The sequence below is a fragment of the Talpa occidentalis genome, unplaced genomic scaffold, assembly GCF_014898055.3.
Source record: "Talpa occidentalis isolate TD23 unplaced genomic scaffold, MPIMG_talOcc4v2.1 talOcc4.7, whole genome shotgun sequence".
Taxonomy (NCBI): domain Eukaryota; kingdom Metazoa; phylum Chordata; class Mammalia; order Eulipotyphla; family Talpidae; genus Talpa; species Talpa occidentalis.
The window spans coordinates 13,338,450-13,358,208 of NW_023605083.1; the positions used below are offsets into that span (position 1 = coordinate 13,338,450).

Below are 19,759 nucleotides of genomic sequence, written 5' to 3' on the forward strand. Positions count from 1 at the left end.
ACTTAAGACCAGACTGCATCAAAGAAAATAAAGCCATGCGATCCCAAGGCTACATATATTCAAAGGAATTTCATTGTGACCCCTGAATGCGATCAAGCAGTTACTCTCCCTCTCCGGGGAAGAGAGAATGGAAGATTTGCTCTTTTCAGTAGTAACCGGTAACCAAACCTGTTGTTCTGCCAAGCAAGTCTTCGCCTTGGCCGATTCTGATTTCTAAGTGCTTAGGGAGTATGCTTGAAACCTGTGTCTTCCTCCCATGTTTGATAAGTAGAAAGTTTGCTCTAGCTATGATAAATCTGCACGATGCGGAGATGTTTTTGGCACAAAGTGTACGTTAGAAAGATGATGCTGGTTCCCCCCGCCCCCCTTCTCGCGGCCGGGAGTGTGCTTTGCCTGCCTCAAGCAAGGTCCTTCGTCTGCGGGCGTGTGCGCGCAGGGCGAGCCTGCGTGCTTTTTTGGTTTTTTTTTTTTTTTTTTTTTGCGTCTCCAGGGCAGGGCGACTCGGGTCAGCTGCATGTCCCCCGCAGCTGTGACCGGTCATCCCTCGCGCGCGCCCGCGAAGCCAACAGCCCGGTCCACTCTCCCGCCGTCTGCAGCCCGAGGCCCGCGGCCCAGACCCGGGGAAGGGGAAGGAAGCCTTCGCCGCAAGCCGGCGTCTGGGCCAGCACAAAACACGCCGCCACCAAAAACTTTTTCCCCAGCTGCGTGTAACTTTTTGCCTTTTCGCCCAGCACATTCTCGCTCCAAGTTTCTGTCCCCGAGGTTTCCCTCCGCCGTCCTCGCCTCCTCCCGGGCGGCACGCGGAGGACCCGGACCCACGGGGGCCAGGGCGCGGGCAGGAAGGACAGGGGCAGGGGCGCGCGGGACAGGGGCGCGCGGGGAGAGGGGCGCGCGGGGAGAGGGGCGCGCGGGGCAGGGGCGCGCGGGGAGAGGGGTGCGCGGGGCAGGAGCGCGCGGGGAGCGGGGCGCGCGGGGAGAGGGGCGCGCAGGGCAGGGGCGCGCGGGGCGAGGGGCGCGCGGGGCAGAGGCCCGCCGGGGCGGCGGCTGCTCTTCACCAGGAGAAACTGGCCAAAGCGGACGGAGACCCGCAAGTGGCCGAAAAGGAAAGCGAGGCCGCGCTTTGCAGCAGTCGGAATAAAGTTCGCGCCCTTTCCACGGCGTTTCGCAGCCTTCCTGTCTCCCACTCCTTGACAGCTGCGTTCTAGCGGCCACCTCCACCTTCACGCCCGCACCCCCCGGGGGGCGCCAAAGTTGTTTTCCATCTCCCGACTGAGCAGGGGAAAAAGTAACAGGGCGGGGGGTGGGGGAGACGAGGAGGTGGAAATACACATCTTCCGAAACCCCTAGAAATCTGACAAACAACAAAACTACTTTTATTTTGCAAAAGGGAAGCAACATTGTAGTCACCACGACTTTGCAGAGAGCAGAAACTCCCGCGGCTGGCAAATCCCCCTGAGGTCACCTCTCCACCCCCGCCGGTGCCCCCCCAACCCCCGCCGCGAGCAGCCCCCTCCCGGGACAGTCCGTTCTTTTTTTTTTTTCTTTTCTTTTTTTCTTTTTTTTTTGTGTGTCCCGAGGAGCCGAGGGAAGGCGGCGGGCTCCGGCTGGGGGAGCAGGCGCGACCCTGGGCGCGTGTGTAAATCAGTCACCTGAGCGCAGAGGGGCCGCGGCGAGGGCGCGCGCAGGCGGGCGGGGAGAGGCGGAGGCGGCGAGCTCCGCGGCCCGAAGGAAATCGGGAGGGGGAGGGAAAGCAAGGCCCAGACCCAGGAGCGAGAGGCGGCCGAGGGGCTGGTCCAGGCGCGGCCGCTAAGAGGAGACCAAGAGGCGGGGGCTGCACTTGACAACCAGCATGCCGAGATGGTAAGAAGTTTCCACCCTCCTTCCCCTTTTATTCTAGACTTCGTAAGAAATGAGCCCCGCGCCCGCGCGCCCCGCGGCCCGCCCGGGGGCCGTGTTTTCGTCCAGTCCGGCGGCGCGAGATGGAGGGGGGCCCGGCGGGGAGGGCGGGGAGCACAAGAAAAACCCGGGTCCGAGCTGGCCCCTGCTGGGCTCCCGAAAATGTCCCCCAACTTGGCCCAAGTTTCCGGGAGAACTCTAGGTGGGCAGGCGAGGGTGCGAGGGGGCTGGGGAAGGTCGCCCCCTCTCGCTGCTGGCGAGGAAAGGTGAGCGGCAGGCGAGCTGAGGCTCCCGGGGAGTTGGGGGGCGAGCTGGGGGTTGGGGGGGGCCGCGGTGGGAGCAGGCGGGGGATGAATGGAGCACTGGCAGGAGCTCGGGACCGAGGGAAGCGAGGTGGATCCAGGGGAACTTTTTTAAAACTTGCCGGCGAGTGCGGGACCCGCGGCTGGGCGTGGGCGCCGGGGCGCGCTGGTGCGCAGCGAGGACGCCGCGGGTCCCGGCACCTTTGCTTTTTCTCCTCCCCTCGCCCCCACGTTGGGAAACCTCCCTTTGTAAATGAAGAAAATGTAGGAAGTGCTCCTGGAGTGTTGTTGGTTTTTTTTTTTTTTTTTTAAAGACTGTGCAAAACTGTAGGGCAGAAAAATAAACCCTGGAGACAGAGGCTTGGAGATGCAATTCTGAAGGAGCTGATTTTGTTACTTACACATTGGCTGCTGAGTGGCATTTGGGGCCCAGGGAGGCGGCAGAATAAGAAAAAGAGAAAAAACCTAGATGAAATGCCCTGTGAAGTGAGGCTGAGATTTAGGCAAAAAAGTTCCAAGTGCAAGTGGTGGAGCTGGGAAGGATTTGCGAAGCGAGATTCCAGCACAGCCGGTCTGCTCGGAGCGGCTTCTCTGCAGCGAGGACGCTTGCAGTTAGTTCGCCTGGTGATGGGCGCTCTGTCCGCTTTCGGGGAAGTGATTTGTTAGAAATGGGCTGGACCACTCCCTTCCTTTAGTTTGCTTCCAACCCAGTGTTGCTCTTGTTAGCCCCACTTGGGGATCTGATCTGCTGTGTTCTGCATGTAAATGGAATATGTAAGAAAAAGCGAGCTAGCGGGTTGGCCTTTTTCTTCTGTTCCCTTCCCCCTAATGTGACATCTCTTGTTTCAGTGATCAAAGTCACGACAGGAGTGTAGGAGATGCGACTGTCAATGCAGGCGCGTGCGCGCGCGTGCACACACACACACACACACACACACACACACACTTAGTTTGTGCCCAAAGACTGTGGTTACAGTAACGCTGACAGAAATTAAAGTGGTTTTGAAAGAAGAGGAGACTTAACGGTGTGCCCAGTTTACCCTGGAGTCAAGCTGTTTGTAAAACAGATGTGCAAAAGGTATCATAAAATTATCCTTTATGCCTGGGATTAAGCTGGTACATGGAGTGGCCTATTTTGTTATTTTTTAATGGACATTTGCAGTGGTAGAACCTGTGCTTAAGAAGAGGTGTCAAAACAAAATATTAAATAGATTTGTTTGGCCCTGGAGAATTTTTCTTCTAATGGCATTTTATACAAGAACGCTGTAAAAGCTGGTTGTAATTATTCTTTCCTTTGCCCCTAGACTATATTACTATTTGTTTACACATCTATACCCCATTACTAGTCACCTTGAACGATGGCTAAGCCCAGGTGTCATCCACTGCTTTATATTCTGTAGTTTCAGATATTACTTAGCGCACACACACACACACACACACACACACACACACACACACTTCCACTGGAGGAATTATTTCTGGCGCTGTTATTTAGTGTGTGTGATCCGAAGATGGACTCAAGAGTAGTAAGACCTTGCACAAGTTAATAGAATTTCCTTTGCCTTTTGGAACCGCCCAAAAAAATCCCTTGTGAACCTTTATAGGGTATCTGTGTTTTACGTTGTATTTGTAGCTGTTTCATTTAAGCTGTTCAGCCTTAATGAAGTTCTTAGTTGTAACTACTCATTCTGTTACCGGTGAGTAGAGTATTTAAAATCCAGGTTGCTAATCACTTCACCAAAGTACAGAAGTGTCTTCACCTGAGGGAAGTAACCCTGAGCCTGAATGTGAGCTTTGAGTATCTTGTGAGAAATGTCTGAAACTGTCATTTTTCCCTCTTGAGAATATTAAGTTCTTGTTTGCATGTGAGCTTTGAACAAGAAAGTCTCGTGATTTTTAAAAATAAATCTTAAGAAAATATTAATAGCCGTTGTATAGTCCCAATACCTGATTTTCTCCCCCCTCTACCTGAAATGTAAGGTATCTGTCAGGCCAGGGATATGTGATTACAAAATGAAGCAGACAAAAGCAGAGCTGACTATTGCTATATTAAAATGTAAGTGTTACAGTTTGAATTTTCAAGTGAGACTTTTTGAGTTCAGTGCTTTACATAACATTTTGTCCTAATCTTGCTTGCTGTCAGGGATGTTTCATGGTTGTGCAATTGCTGCAGTCAAGAATGCCAATTTGCATTCCACGAGTGTCATTTGATTACTTTTATCTGCACAGCTCCAAGACCGGCCCAGACCTCTCGTTTCATCTTGCCATGTCACGAGTCAATGCTGTGTCGTCTTTTCAAAAATCTGCCTGATTTAGACAAGAAAGAAAAGTACTTTCATGTTGCAGCCGCAGTCCCCTGCTAACTTGTCAGCAGCAGGATATGATTCACTTGGGCCCAGAAGAATGGAACAGAGAGGCGGGTTAGGCGGTTCAATAAAGCCCATGGACAGGTAGTGTGTGACATCCCCAGAGAACCACAGTTAATGAAGAACAGGTCTGCTTAGTTCTCCACACGCTGACCTGGTGCTGTCCCCACAGTTTTCTCATTTGATCTTTCCCAGCAAATTGATCTTTTCTTGTATTTTTTTTGCCTTCCAAGTTAGTCCTTGTGGGACTGAAATTAGCAGAGCAACTTAAGTTGGATAATACAGCTGTTCAGAAAAGAAGAAATTGGACACTGGCTCAAAAAGAGGCGGGTGTTGGGGGGGTGGAGGGAGCTACTCTTTTTTTGTTGTTTCTGGGAGTATTTCTTATACTAAGGGAGCCAAAAGAGGTGATAACTTGAAGTTAGTTGTTCCCTTTATTTGTAATTTTAGAGTTAAGGTTTAGCTCTGTTTTGAATATTCCTTAGGTATTTGAAAGATGGTCCTAGTGCGAATGAGGAATTTGATTTAGCATTTTTCATATTCACTTGTTTGAAATGATTTGCCAGTCCACTATGGCTTTTATGGCTATTGCAAGATAGACTAATTATCAATGGCACACTTCAACTACATTGTTTATAGACGTCGAAATAACTGCAATCCCAAAATACCCAGTACTGAACAGCAGAAAAGATTAAACAATAAAAAAATCATTACCAGTGGTGTGTATAAATATTATGGTACATGGAAATGTTTTCTACACATTACCATCAGCATCTTTGCTTTACATGAATTCCACAGTACACGCTTAATGAAACTTAAATGTTTTAAAGACTTGTTATTTAAACTAGGTTTTTAGGATTGAGACCAAAATCACAAATTTGAATTTGTATAGATAGCCCGCATTTTTTTTTTGAGGTTACGATTAATTTTACAAGATGGGTAAATTCTAAATCAGGAATGTATGTATAGTTTAAACAGGTTAGTTTCACTGTAGAATTTGGTATATAAAACTTAGGTTGGAAGCAATTAATAGATTCTTGATCGGATATAAGGAGCAGTGCTTATTCCTGAATAAGCTGAATTCCTCTGCAGATGGTCTCATTTAACATTTACATCCTTACAAGAAGCAGTTGAAAACGATATTTCTTGAGGCATGGGAGGCTGCTTCCTCAAATCGTTCCTTTTGGATGACAGTCATATAGGATCATTGGTTAGTAAACTCCTCTCTGAAGAGCTAGAGGGAGCCTCATGATTTTATTAGATATAGTTAAGGGTGGAAAAAAAATCACCCTGACAATCAGAATGTTGCAGAGAAAGAGTAGATAATGAATACTGGCTTAGTGTTTAGGTTTGGAAGTGCTGTTGTGTTTGTTTGTTTGTTTGTTTTTAAATTTGTGGCAGAAGCCAACAGAACTTTCTACAAGAACAGTCAAGTAGACAGCTCAGATTTCTAGGGTTCTCCCTTTCAGATGATTTGAAGATCAAGCAAGATGCAACCATATTTTAAATCTGATTTGTTAAAGTAATGTCATTTTGTCAACGAAAGGAGTTCTGCTAGACTAGTCTTCAGAGATTTATTAAAAGTAACTTCCTATCAAATCACTAAGGAGTGCTGTACCTTCTTTCAGTTCACTAAGGGCAGGCTTCTTTCTGTAAATAATGGTTTTGAAGTAGTTACACATACAACTGTTGTACCCTGGAGAGAAAATGATTTTAAAATGAATGTTTCATGTTGTAAGCACATAGTAAACCATTTATGAAACTGTTATATTAGGAATCAATACATAAGTTAAATTTAAAGAAATAAGGTTAAATTTAAATTTAAGTGGGATTAAATTTAAGTGGGATTAAATTCAATATATGTTGTTTAATTTCACATTTATCAGTCTTTCCCCTGACATTTGTGATGTGTTTACATTAAGGTCATCGATCATAATTCCTCTTTAGTATTTATTTACTAGTTTTTAGTAGCATTACTTTGGACAAACTTATTTACCATTTAAGTAAATAATATAATCCAGTGAGATAAACTACCCAGATTTGTCTTTTTAAAATCCCGTGCACAGTGGCTCTCATTATGTTGCTAGCCAGTAAAAGTCTTTATTTGTTGCTTATTAGAACCCTCAGTACACTCAAGAGTTCAGCTATAATTTAATTTGGCTGTTCAAAGAGGCTCCCTTGTTTTAAAACATGTTCTCAGTAGCTTTTACCGTTTACTGTGAACCTATGTTCTAACTCATGCATGTGCATTGGAACAATTATACAGATGCACTACTTTTTAAGATTTTGCCATGCAAGAGTCATAACTTTTTTCTTTTTTAAAAAACCCTGCATCTTAAACATGTAAATTTCTTTTTGCCTTATTTCTCCCTAGGCATTCTGGAGTAATTTTTTTTTTCTTGGTGTGTTAAATAATCTTCCTCTTATAACTTAAAACCATATTCCCAAGGAATATAACCTTCCCTTAAGGTGTAGTGAGAAGAGCACTTAAAGTTTCAAATACTAAGAATTTTAGTTTAAGGGCATTTCACTCTTGCAGTGGCTTGAAATTATACAAAGTTTGCCTTGTTCTTCACACATTGATGCCATGATAAATTCTGTTTCTTTACAGTAAACTGCTGGGGTTTTACAATGAGTGCAAGATGGCTTTAGAGTTTTGGTTATATTTGTAACAAAAGTACACTAAAGACTGGAACTTGGCTATAAAACTCTAAGATGAGTATCAGGCATTCTTCCACAGGAAGGCAAAATGTGGAACTGCTAAATGAGTCACTGCATGTATATCTTACCAGTGGAATCGATCAGGCCAGTCCTCTAGATACAGTATTTAATAGTTGTCAAAATGTACAGTATTGTCTTGGAACTTGTGGTTCATGAGTTCATAGTTCCTGCTTTTTTGTGTTTAGTACAAAGATGTAACAACCCACACAAAACATTTTTCTCTTATTATGATCTTACATTTGCCAAAGTGCCCCATGCTGAAATTCCTTTTCAGTGTCTTTTTTTTTTTCTCTCTCTTTTTTTTTTCACTCCGAAGCCAGACGTGTACCCAGACACAAAAGCCTCTGTGTATAGCAAGCTGTTTTAAATATTGTGACTCTACGATGTGCTGTCCTTTCTCTGCTTGAGCCAAGGATCTCTGCTCAGTGTCTGTGGATTACCAAGCGCCTTCTTTATTGTACCTCTTGTCAACTATTCCTATTCATTTAACCTTTCATTAGTGTCTGTGCAGCTTCACTGTCTGGAAAGGCAAGGAAAAACCGAAAGGCCCCACTGTCACAGTTATTAGATTTCTCGGTTACATCCCAGCAACCATAAAGAAGTAAGAGTCGACACTATTGTCGTGCATGCTGCTGTCCTGGGGTGCAGCTCTTCTCTGCATGTCAAGGACATGTGCCACATGTTGATATGCATCCCAGGGATAAATGCACAACATGGGGGATAGGCCGACGCTGGCAGTAATGAGCTTTGTAGGAGTTATTGCAAAGACCAACAGTTTGTGAAGGAATTTTGCTTAACAGGCCAAGGAGATAGACAGAGTTGAGGGCTGCCAAGATTTGCCTGTGCGGAGCTTGTCAATCACATTGTTTTCATCTAAACTTCATTTGAGGGGAAAATTGAATACCTTTGACAGCAATGTAAAGTCTTATTTTCATTTTTTTGAGCTTTCTGAGGACAAGAGTGATACAACTTGTGACTCTTACGTGTAACTATTTTACATATTGACTGAATCATATATATGAATAGATCTATTATCAATCTGTCTTAATTCTTGAACAAATTAAGAAACGAATTAAGGTACATTCATCTAGACATTTTAAAGAGTACATATAAATAATGTAGTCTATTAATTTTCTTATGCTATTATTTCCCCCTTGATTTCCTTCTAGCCTAACCTGGTGTTCTTACTTGGTTCTTGAGAAGTGCATTTGCCATGTTGCCTCAGTGTGAAGGGAGAAAGGAATGATCATCCTGATTTTTGAGCCATTTTCAAATCATAATAAAGACAAATATTTGCAGATTTTGGATTAGCAGCTATTACTGAAACCTCTTAGAAGATTCATAGAATTACTTTTAGAAGTTTTCAAAATACTGACTAGAAAATGGTAAATGATAGTACCTTTATTTGTCTTACCCAGAAGTTCTTTAATTTATTTTTAACTAGGAATATTGTTTTGCCAAGGGTGAGTAAACTATTTTTCTTTCTAATTTAAATCATTTTTGTCAGTTTACCAAACTCTTTGGGGTTTTCCAATAACTTGGCCAATATATTGATTTATTACCAAATCTTTATAGACTGATTTATGATTTTTATTGCACTCTACCTTTTTTTGCCGGGTCTAAGATTTTTAGTAAATGTATTTGAAACTTTCTCTGGTAAGCCTTTCATGGTGTCTTGTGAATGTATTAATGGACTGAGTTATCGTTGTTTCAGGGAAGAGAGATGAGCTGTTTCTCATACTACTCTTGCATTGGTTTTCCCCATGGGAGACTTGGGAATTGTATATTCAGTAGTTGATGACAAAGTGCCCAGCCAGCCTAGGGCCATGTCTGAGTTTCTTAGCCATTGGATGAGAGTTCTGTGTTGATTCTCTTAAGGTGAATATGAGGTGACCTGGTGTGTCCTTCCCATAGACAAGCAACGGTATGTTAACTTTCCCATAGTTCTCATAGTCCTATTTCCGTTCAATATGGTTTGTGTTGGTGAAGTAAAATGGGAAAGAGAATTTAGGAGGCTATAATTATAGCCCCTCCCTAAAAACAAAAAAGCTAGAAAATAAGCCAGTTCTATTGGTAATTTGAAAAGAGGAATAGAGACTTATGTGTAAGTAGCTACTTTCTGTAAGAATCCTGCATGTGCTGTCTGTGTACTCATTTTGTAGTGCAGCTGGCTCTATCTTGGAAGGCACTTTGAACCATTGCCTACTCGAGTGAGAACAGTCCTGGGACTGGATTCCCAGGCAGATCCCATTTTCTTCCACTCAGGGCTGAGAGTCTTTATTTATTTATTTTTTTTGTAAAACAAGTGAGTTTGGTAATTTCTAAGTTTTTCTCCAGTTGGAGCATTGAATATTTTATGTGATAGAACTATATGATTTTAGTAGTTTACTATTTTTAATAGTTCTATTGAGATAAAATTGACTTGTCATATAATTCACTCATTTGAAGTGTCCAATTAGTCACTGTATGACTATCACATTTTTTATTTATCCATCAACTGATAGATATTTGGGGTTTTCCCTCTTATTGGTGGTTATGAATAATGTTCCTGGGAACACTTGTGTGTAAAAGTTTTTTTGATCTCATTTCTGCCAGGTATATACCTAGGAGTGGAATTGCTGTGTCATGTAACAACTGTCTTTAACCTTTTGAAGAACTTCCCAATTATTTTTTTAAAGCAGCTGTACACTTTTACATTTCAGCTAACAGTGTGCGAATCTTCTAATCTCTCCACATCCTCTCCAGACTTGTTGCTGTCTGTCTAAATTTCAGTTATCCTGGTGGGTGTGCAAGTGGTTTTCCTTGTATTTCCCTGGTGGCTGATGATGTTATGTATCTTTTCAAGTGCTTATTGGCCATTTATGTGTCTTTTGTGTATAATAGAGATGGCTGTTAAGTCCTTATTTTTTGTTTAGGTTGTCTTTTTGTTGTTTGGTTAAGAGAGCTCTTTATATATTCTAGACACTAGTTCTTTATTGGATATAATGTTTACAAATATTCTTTCCCTTTTGAGTTGTCTTTACTTTTTGAAGATGTCATTTGAAGCACAAATGTCTTAAATTTTGATAAGGTCCATCTTACTAATTGTTGTTGTTGTTTGTGTTTTTGCTGTGGTCAAAAAATACTGTCTAATCTAGGGTCATTCAGATTTACCTCTGTGTTTTTGACTAAAATTTTTAGTCTTTGCTCTTACATTTAAGTCTTTGCTTCATTTGAACTGACCTTTTCTTTATATAATATGAAGTTAGGAGCCCAACTTTAGTCTTTGGATGTGAACATCCAGGAGTTTATAGCACCACTTGTTGAAAAGACAGTTCTTTCCCCATGGTATTATTATGGCACCTTTGTTGGAAATCAGTTGAGTGTAGGTGTAAGGGTTTGTTTCTGGGCTCCATTATGTTGCATTGATCTGCATACCTATCCCTGAGCTAGTACCACATTATCTTGGTCATTGTAGCTTTGCATTAAGTTTTCAGTTGGGAAGTATGCCTCTTCCAGTTTGTTCTCTTTTTCAAGATTCTTTTAACTATTCTTGATTTCTTAGCAGTTCACTTAATTTTTTTTTTATAATGGTAAAAAAAATACACAACATAAAATTTAACAATCATTTTTAAGTGTATACTGTAGTAGTGTTGACTGTACGTTATTGTGTAACAGTTCTCTAGATGGCCTCCCGGTGGCACAAGGGGTTAAGTCATAGCACTATCAAACTACCAGCCACTGAGGCAAGAGTTTGATCCCAGGCCAGGGAGCTAACCCACATGGCGCAGCAGACCTCTCCTGTCTCACCTGCTGCTCTCCTCAGCAGTGCATTTCAATAGATCCTCCTGTTCTGCTCCCCACTCTGTCTCTGGTGAATGCTCTCACCCCCTGCATCTCTGGCCTACACCCCAGTTCTTATATGCATAAATAAATAAAAATAAATCTTGAAAAAATTTTCTCTAGAGATTTTCTGTCCTGTAAAGCTGAAACTTTATACCCATTGAACAACTACTACCTTTCCCCTCCCAAAAGACTCTGGTAACCACCATCCTATTTTCTAAGTTTGGCTGCTTTAAATAATTAATGTAAGAGAAATCTTGTAGTACTTTTTTTTTGTTTTTTTAAAATATTTATTTATTTATGCATACAAGTGCAGGGGTATAGGCCAGAGGTGTTGGGGGGTGAGAGGATTCACCAGAGACAGAGTGGGGAACAGAACAAGCAGATTGACCAAAGTACACTGTTGAGGGGAGCAGCGGGCGAGTCAGGAGAGGTCTGCTGCACCATGTGGGTAGCTCCCTGGTCGGGGATTGAACTCGTGCTGCAGTGGTTGGCCGTTAGCTTCATAGGTTGCACCTTAATCCCTTGCGCCACCAGGGAGGCCCCCCTTGTGGTATTTGACCTTCAGTAACTGACTTATTTCACTTCTTTGAACTTCAACCATGTTGTTCCATGTGCAGGATTTCTTTTTTAAGGCATTATAATATTCCATTGTGTGTATATATGTTTTCTTCATTCATCTGTAGGTGGACATTTAGGTTGAATCCTTACCTCGCCTGTTAGGAATCATGCTCAGTGTACATGGATATGCAGATAACTTCAAGATTCAATCATTTTGACTATTTATCTAGAGGTGCAATTGCTAGATAATATGGTAATCCTCTTTTTAATTTTTTAACACACCTCCATATTCTTTAGCTGCAGCCCCATTTTATGTTTTCACCAAAAATAAACAGGTGTTCCAATTTTCCACATCTTCACCAACAGTTTTTTTGAAAAATAGTAATGATTAGTATTTCTCTTCTAATTTGTGATGTTGATCATCATTTCTCACTGTTGGCTTGTTGGCCATTTGTATATCTTCTGTGGAGAAATGTCTATTCAAATTCTTTGGTCATTTTTGATTGGATTATTTTGTTGCTTTTGAGTTGTAGGAGTTCTTTATATATTCTGTGTATTAACCCTGTTTCAGAAACTTTTGTTGTGCAAAAGTTTTAAGTTTGATGTTCCATTTGTCTAGTCTTTTGTTGCCCTTAGCAGTTTACTTTGAAAAATCAGATTTGTCTGATTTTCAGAAGAGTAAAGTCTGTATTAAGAAAGAACATCTATAGCTTGGGTTAAGAACTCTTGGTGGTATTCTCAGGGAGAAGAAATATGTCATTTGGTAGCCAAAAGATGATGACTTTAGTTCCCTGTGAAACACCTTGATTTTACTTTGATGTTTCTTAATTATCAGTGAGTTTAAAAACATTCTAGTTGTTCTGTATGATAAGAGACACACTTCATGCCCTGGAGGGTGAAATTAAGTACCTAGAAATAATTGTTTTTGGTTTTATAAATACCTCCAAATGAAAGGAAAAAAAAAATCGTTGAGAATATTTCTCTTCCTTGACATTGGACTGTAACTGGAAAAACACCAACAGTGATTAAAACTAAAAGTTATTGTATGATCTCAAATCCAAACTTAACTGGTCCAGTTAGATTTTAAATAAATACCATGTTCAAATCTGTTATGGCACTTTTGGAAACATGAACTTGTTTTTAAATTTACGTGTTAAATGTTTTAATCAAAATGCCTCTTCATTAAATTATAGAAACTTGAGAGCACGTGAAAGGTAAGTTAATTTGGAGGGAGTTATGTTCCTTCATTGTTGAATTAAAAAAGTATTTGTTGCTTTAAGGTTCTAATTTTCTCTTTATTCACGCTAATGAAGACTGATGTTTATTCCATTCTAAGTCACTGTTTTTCTAGTATTTGATGGCCTGTTCTGGCTTAGTTGCCTTGTGTATTTTTGGCCTTAGGCCAGTTATTTTGGACAAATTTCACTTTTTATTACCCGCTTTTAGATGATCAATATGTATGTGGAGTGTATACCTATTTTCCCCTTACCACTGTTAAATATATAATAGTGATTGTCAGTCATAAATACTATTTCATGATCTATTTTGAGGATTTACTTTATTCCTGGTGAAAATTCTGTAGAGGATTTATAATCATTTGTAAAAATTGATTTTTTACAAATGGCAGAAAATTTTATAATATGTTGAGAACAGATAAATATCTGGTAGAGACAGTTTCTGTTAAATCTGTTGTAGAAAAATATCTGGATCTGAGATTGGCTTTTTATACAGGTGAATAAACTGCAGAGGTTAGTAGGGTTTGTGTGTAGTGTGTGTGTGTGTGTTGAAGTTTTCTTCTTCTTGTTGTATATAAATTTCATTATACCAAATGACACATTTTGTCCACACGGAACAAAAAATGCTACCTTTATTATTAACACATTTTAACATGTGCTCATTTCTGTGTTGTTTGACATATTGGAATGGCAAAATTGTGTGTATTCTTAATATCTTTCATGATTTGGAAGCATAAAGAATGTAATTAACTAGAACAATACAGCCATACAAAGAAAGGCCACTCAGGTCTCTGTCCTGTGGTAACTGATCTCCCTGTAATACACATTTCACTCGCTAGTGGATTAGGAAAGTTTATCCTATCAACAAGTAAGTCTGCTACTACGTGTGCTTCTGGAAGTACATTGTGATAGTTCAGATTTTCCTCTTATTCGAAATGGTCATTGGAAAAAAAATCATTTGTTTGAATTGGTTTTGGAGCAACGAAAACATTGATTTTGCTTTAGAGTATATTAACTTTGAACAATATTAGAAAGTAGATACATATTTTTGAAGTCAAGAAATTCTTTGAGGTGTTAGCCTTATTTTTCACCCTGTAAGTATCCTTTGTAGGAAATGTTTTCACATAAAGTACTTATGTCTGTTCTTTAGTTTATCACAGCTTCACTGATGTTCAGTAACAGGGACCAGTCACTGACATGACATTTCTATATACAGAGGCTGCTGATAATTATGGATATATTGAAGCATCCATCACTAGCTGATAGCTTATAGCTTATGAGCTGATAGCCTATGAGGGAGACAGAATAGTATTATTTGCTGAAAAAAAATTTTTTTGAGTGGGAGGGAAGGGTTTCACACTAATGTATTTTCATACTGCACTAATACCTAATACACTTTTTTTTTGTAGTTTCAGGTGTAGGTATGGATGGTGTGGAGAAATATTGAGTATATCACTGAATATTTTATTAAAAAATTATGCTCCTGAAATACAGATATGCCAAAGTAATAAATCTGTTAACAGCCAGCAAATAAATGTTTGTTACTACATGTAGAATAACTTGCAATAGATCTGCATTAAATAGTATCAGACAATTGTGCACTGAATTGGAAAAAAAAAATAAAATAATGCTTTTTAAAATTGTCAGGTTTTTAAGTTTCAGCTATTTAGCATAAGCATGGGAGTTGTAGTTGTCTTCATTTTCTTCAGTATAACACTGCTTTTGATTATATTAGAATGTAACAGTTTAACAGGTATTTGAGTTTTTGATATACATGACACTTTATTAGATGTTGGAGGTATAAAAGATGAAGAAATTATAACCCTACCAATAGGAGCATAGGATTCACTAGCAGGAGGATTTTTATTGTCTTAAAAGAATAGCCATAGTTCTGGGGGATACCTTTGGTCTTTGTATACTTAGAAATCTGATTTTGGTGTTACACCATTGAAAGACTTCAGTCCTTTATGGGCTCATTCAGCTTGTTTACCTACTTTGTGGTAGAGATTGCACATGCATAGGTGTACACATGCCATGTGGATGTGTGTATATGCATATCTTATTAGGTGGATTGCTTACATATTCATCAACATGCGTAACACATTGTCCCCATTGTAGGGAAGTGTAAGTCAAATCATCATCTAACTATTGTTCATTGCTTTATGAATTCGGAATTTGAACGTAGAATATTAGAAATGAAAGTCAGGGTTGGAAGGATCTCCTCCCACTGTAGGGAAAACATTTTCAGTGGCCAGTGTTTATATGTCACTTTGGACTTCTCCTGAACTGTGCTTGGAAGAGCATTGACAAAACTTATCCTCTTGCCTTTTTTTAATTATTGTTTGTTTTTTGTTCCCCTTCTGATTGACAGATTCTTTTTCGTCTAAATATGTTAATATTCTCAAGCAGATATAATCAACTGTCCTGGGAGCTACTTGTTAAGGTGACTTAGCATATGTTTGTTTTTTTATGGATCTAATGCAGATGGCAGTCTCATTTCATTCATTTAAAATTTCTTGGGGAATACCTCATGCTACTACCTTACATGCAATATGCTTTGTATGTGGGTAGGTGAGAATGATGGGAGGACATAGGATAAGAGCAGTTTTCTGGGGGAGAGCTGTGTGTGTGTGCGTGTGTGTGTGTTTTCAAATATGTTGAGAACAGATAAATATCTGGTAGAGACAGTTTCTGTTAAATCTGTTGTAGAAAAATATCTGGATCTGAGATTGGCTTTTTATACAGGTGAATAAACTGCAGAGGTTAGTAGGGTTTGTGTGTAGTGTGTGTGTGTGTGTTGAAGTTTTCTTCTTTGCATTTGTTTTCTCTATGATAGAAAAGTTCCTCAGTTATTTAGAGCTTCTGTCTTCCATTTTAAAATTAGTGTAAGATTTTAAAGATTTAAAGATTCTTAATGTTCCAGGTTGTGAGGCTCAGCATCTTTTTTTTAATTAATATTTTATTTTATATAATTCTTACATCATTTTTCATTTTTGCACAATGTATGCATTTTCATTTTGGTTATATTCCCCATACAATTGTACCCCCCCCTTATTTTGACCCAAGTCCTTCCTCTCTCTGCCCCTCCCCCCATAGTGTGTCTCTGGTTTATAGTTGCTTGTTGATTTTAATTTTTTCTTTGCATCTTTACTGTATTATGGGTTCCAGAAGCACTAAGAAAGCTAAAGCTGTACTTTTAACTTCACATTGTTTGATTCCTGCAGCTTTCCAACTAGAAGTTTCCTTTTTTTTTTTTTTACTTTAGTCTTTTTAAAATATTCTAATAGCAATTAGATTGTGACTGTAGAGAAACATTTGTTGAGGGAAGAGAAGGTAGAAAGATAAGCCACTGAGCATGGGTGGGCCAGGGTCTGTGTTGTAATTTCCTTGGATCTAGTCTGACTTTTTCCCAGTAGTCACGTTTTCAGTCTACAGTCTGTAAGTTTCAGAACAGTCATAATACAATTGTGTAATGTGGGAATTTTACTAAGTACATCCACAGAATTTAATGTTTCAAATTTTAAATTTGAAAAGATGTTGAAAATACATTTAAAAACAAAGGGACAGTTAAAATGAGTGGCTTGGGACTTATTTTTATGTGCTTCCTCATCCCCCGTATTCAGAACCCTTCAGAGTCTGCTCCTCCCCTTCACCTACTGAGCAAGTCCTCTTCAGTCTGCCTCCTGAGTGCCCCAATGACAGCCTGTGCTACCATCACCTTGGGCCAGAGCACCCTCCACCTTTACCTGGAACACTGCACTATCTTTTAACTGGTCTGATATTTCCACTCTTGCTTCTCCCCTGCCAATTATACCCAGACTTCCTTCACAGAGAAATCGCTTCCCTATCTCAAAACCTTCCAGTGACTTCTCATTACATTTGAAATTCAAACTTCTTACTGTGACTGAAAAGGATATGTAAGATTGGATCTCTACCTAAATTTTCAACACCATTTCCTACCACTGCACGCTCTGTTCCAGTATACTGACCTTCTTATTTATTGAACATGCCATCCTCACACCTACCTCAGACTTTGCATGTGGTTTTTCCTCTGCCAGGAATGCTCTTCTCAAAGATTTCTACCTGGTTTTCTCCCCCATTTCATTTGTATCTTCTCTCAAAAGTCACCCATTCAAAGAACTTCTGACAACTTTCCTCTTCCTGTTATCTATTTGCTATATGTTTCTCTGACCTCTTACTCTGCTTTTCCCCTTCATAACATTTATCACCACTTGAAAATATATTTACCTTTTTTGTTTTATATATAGTTTATTCTTTTTTTTTTTTTTTTTTTAATTTTCTAGAGGCATGTCTTATTTATTTATTTGTTTGGTTGGTTGGTTTATACATGCACTGGGTACAGTCAGAAGCGCGGGAGGGTGAGAGAATTCACCAGAGCCAGAGCGGGGAGCAGAGCAGGCAGAAGGACCGAAGTACACTGCTGAGGGGAGCAGCGGGCGGCAGGAGAGGTCTGCGCGCCATGTGGGACCCTCCTCCGGTGGCCGGGGAGCAGCCGGGGATCGAACCGGCACCGCAGTGGCCGCGGGCAGCTTCGCAACCCAGCGCTCAACCGCTGCGCCACCGGGGAGGCCCATAGTTTATTCTTTTTATCCCTCTTTCCTACCAGGAAAACCCCACAAGAAGAGGGACTTTTGCCTGTCTTACTCATTTCTGAATTTCCACTACTGTGGCAGTGCTTTGTATGGAAATACTCACCAGATATTTGTTGAATGAATGAATATACATTTATCCATTCATAGACAGATACTTTATCAATTTTTGTCTGGTCTCAGTTATTCCATGGAGGGTTATTTATGGCATCTGCTATTGCAGTTTTCTGAAGTGCTTACTGGAGTAGCGGTTTCCAGGACACACGTAAACATCCCACAAGGCTTGCAAAAATCATCCCCTTAGATGTGGGGCAAATACATTAGAAAGGAGATGTATCTTATTCTTTTTTTTTATGTTTGCATTTTATAGTGTACATGCTCTGTTACTATATATGTATAAGGAATGCATTGTGCAAAAAATTGAAACTATGGGTTGAGCATAAGGACCAACATGTTTAAATTTATATAAAGCAAAATGTATCTAGATAGTCTATTTCACAGATTTTGTGTTTTGAGTGAGCAAATGGTGATATTATTGGTGACAGTGTGTAAAATCATCCCCACAGTTTAGAAAATCAAACAGACCTAAGAATGGGTTGGGAATGAGATGTATATGAAATTCAACAAATGGACAGGTAAATATATATTCCTTAATATTTAACCTTTGGTGGACTCTTCAGTTAAATTGTGCCTGTGATGGGACCCTTATTCCCTATACGCACCTATTTATGGATGCGTGTGAGCTGTCTTAGTGAGAAATAAAAATTACTTCCAGGTTGAACTGCTTTGGGTGAACTGTGCTTTTGGTAAACTTCTGAATTGTGTTCCCACCTCCTTTTGAGCAATTTAGACTTTTTAATGAAGCCTAACTGGAAGCTTAAATTTCTTTTTTTTTAAATAGCTTTATTGAGGGCCTCCCCGGTGGCGCAGCGGTTGAGCGCTGGGTTGCGAAGCTGCCCGCAGCCTCTGCGGCGCCGGTTCGATCCCCGGCTGCTCCCCGGCCACCAGAGGAGGGTCCCACATGGCGTGCAGGCCTCTCCTGCCGCCCGCTGCTCCCCTCAGCAGTGTGCTTCGGTCCTTCTGCCTGCTCTGCTCCCCGCTCTGACTCTGGTGAATTCTCTCACCCTCCCGCGCTTCTGACTGTACCCAGTGCATGTGTAAACAAAAACAAACAAACAAACCAGCAAACAAATAAATAAAGCATGCCTCTATAAAAAATAAATAAATAAATAAATAAATAGCTTTATTGAGATATAATTCACATATTATATAATTCACTGTTGTGACTAAGTTTTATAGTACCATTTTGTAATTATATATAGTTTTGAAGATACAGGGAAATAAATGATATTCTTAGAATTTGGGTGGATGTCTAGTTAGGTACTCAATTAAATTTTTAGTTAACTGAAATTTTTTATAACACTTGAATGACTTGTTAATAAAATATTTGACAGGATCCATAAATTTGAATGAAGTGTTGAAGTAATTAATATACTAATAAATATGCCAAGGAAACTTGAAAACCATAAATAAGCAGATGTCAGTGTTATTCTTTTTAATATAGTTGCCATAGGAGATCACACACTAATGATTACCATAACTTAAAATGTTTATGGAACTCTTCAGTGGGCATCGGTGTTTGTTAGCCTGGGTTGTTTTCTATCTTCAGTACTAGCAAATTTTCTGGGATCTAAGTTTTGATTTTCTGAATCATTCAAAGTTAGGTGTGATGAACATGGTGGATGATAATTCCATTTTTGGTAAGAAAAATATTTAGCACCATTGATTTTTCCATATGGCTTTTCAGTTGGCTCTAGGATTCTGGTCGACTCTTAAACAAGTGGGACCACTTTTATGTGATGAAGACTTCCAGAAATGGTTTGTTAAATGCTGGTAATATTGGAGTAAGTACAGTGTCTCTCTAGAGAGACAACTGAGACATATTATTTTTCACCATCAATAATGGACCTTCCTTAAATCTATAGAAACTCACTTGACTATATACGAATCAGTCTGAGATTATTTTGTGCCTATTGATTCATACATACATGCATTTTTCTGTCAAAAGAGTGTGTCAGTATTTTGTAGCCTGATGTAACTTACATGTAGTAAGTACTTGATAAATTCTACTTCAGGGTAAATTTTGGGGTATCTGAGCAAAATATTATGGGTCATGGCCCCAGAAGACCTCTGAAGGCAAAGGATATTAAGAAAAATTTCAAACATGGTGTGAGACTACATGAATA

At 40.2% G+C, this 19,759-nt stretch overlaps 1 protein-coding gene across 2 annotated transcripts in view; it reads left to right on the forward strand.

The window, feature by feature from the left end:
• The first annotated feature begins 1,712 nt into the window (after positions 1-1,712).
• BNC2 (basonuclin 2) overlaps positions 1,713-19,759 on the forward strand; it is a 417,406-nt gene continuing 399,359 nt past the window's right edge. For both annotated transcript variants that reach the window (XM_054688704.1, XM_054688701.1), the window contains exon 1: positions 1,713-1,860. In XM_054688704.1, coding sequence (XP_054544679.1) covers positions 1,858-1,860 — 3 coding nt within the window. In that variant the 5' untranslated portion in view covers positions 1,713-1,857. The remainder of the gene's footprint in view (positions 1,861-19,759) is intronic.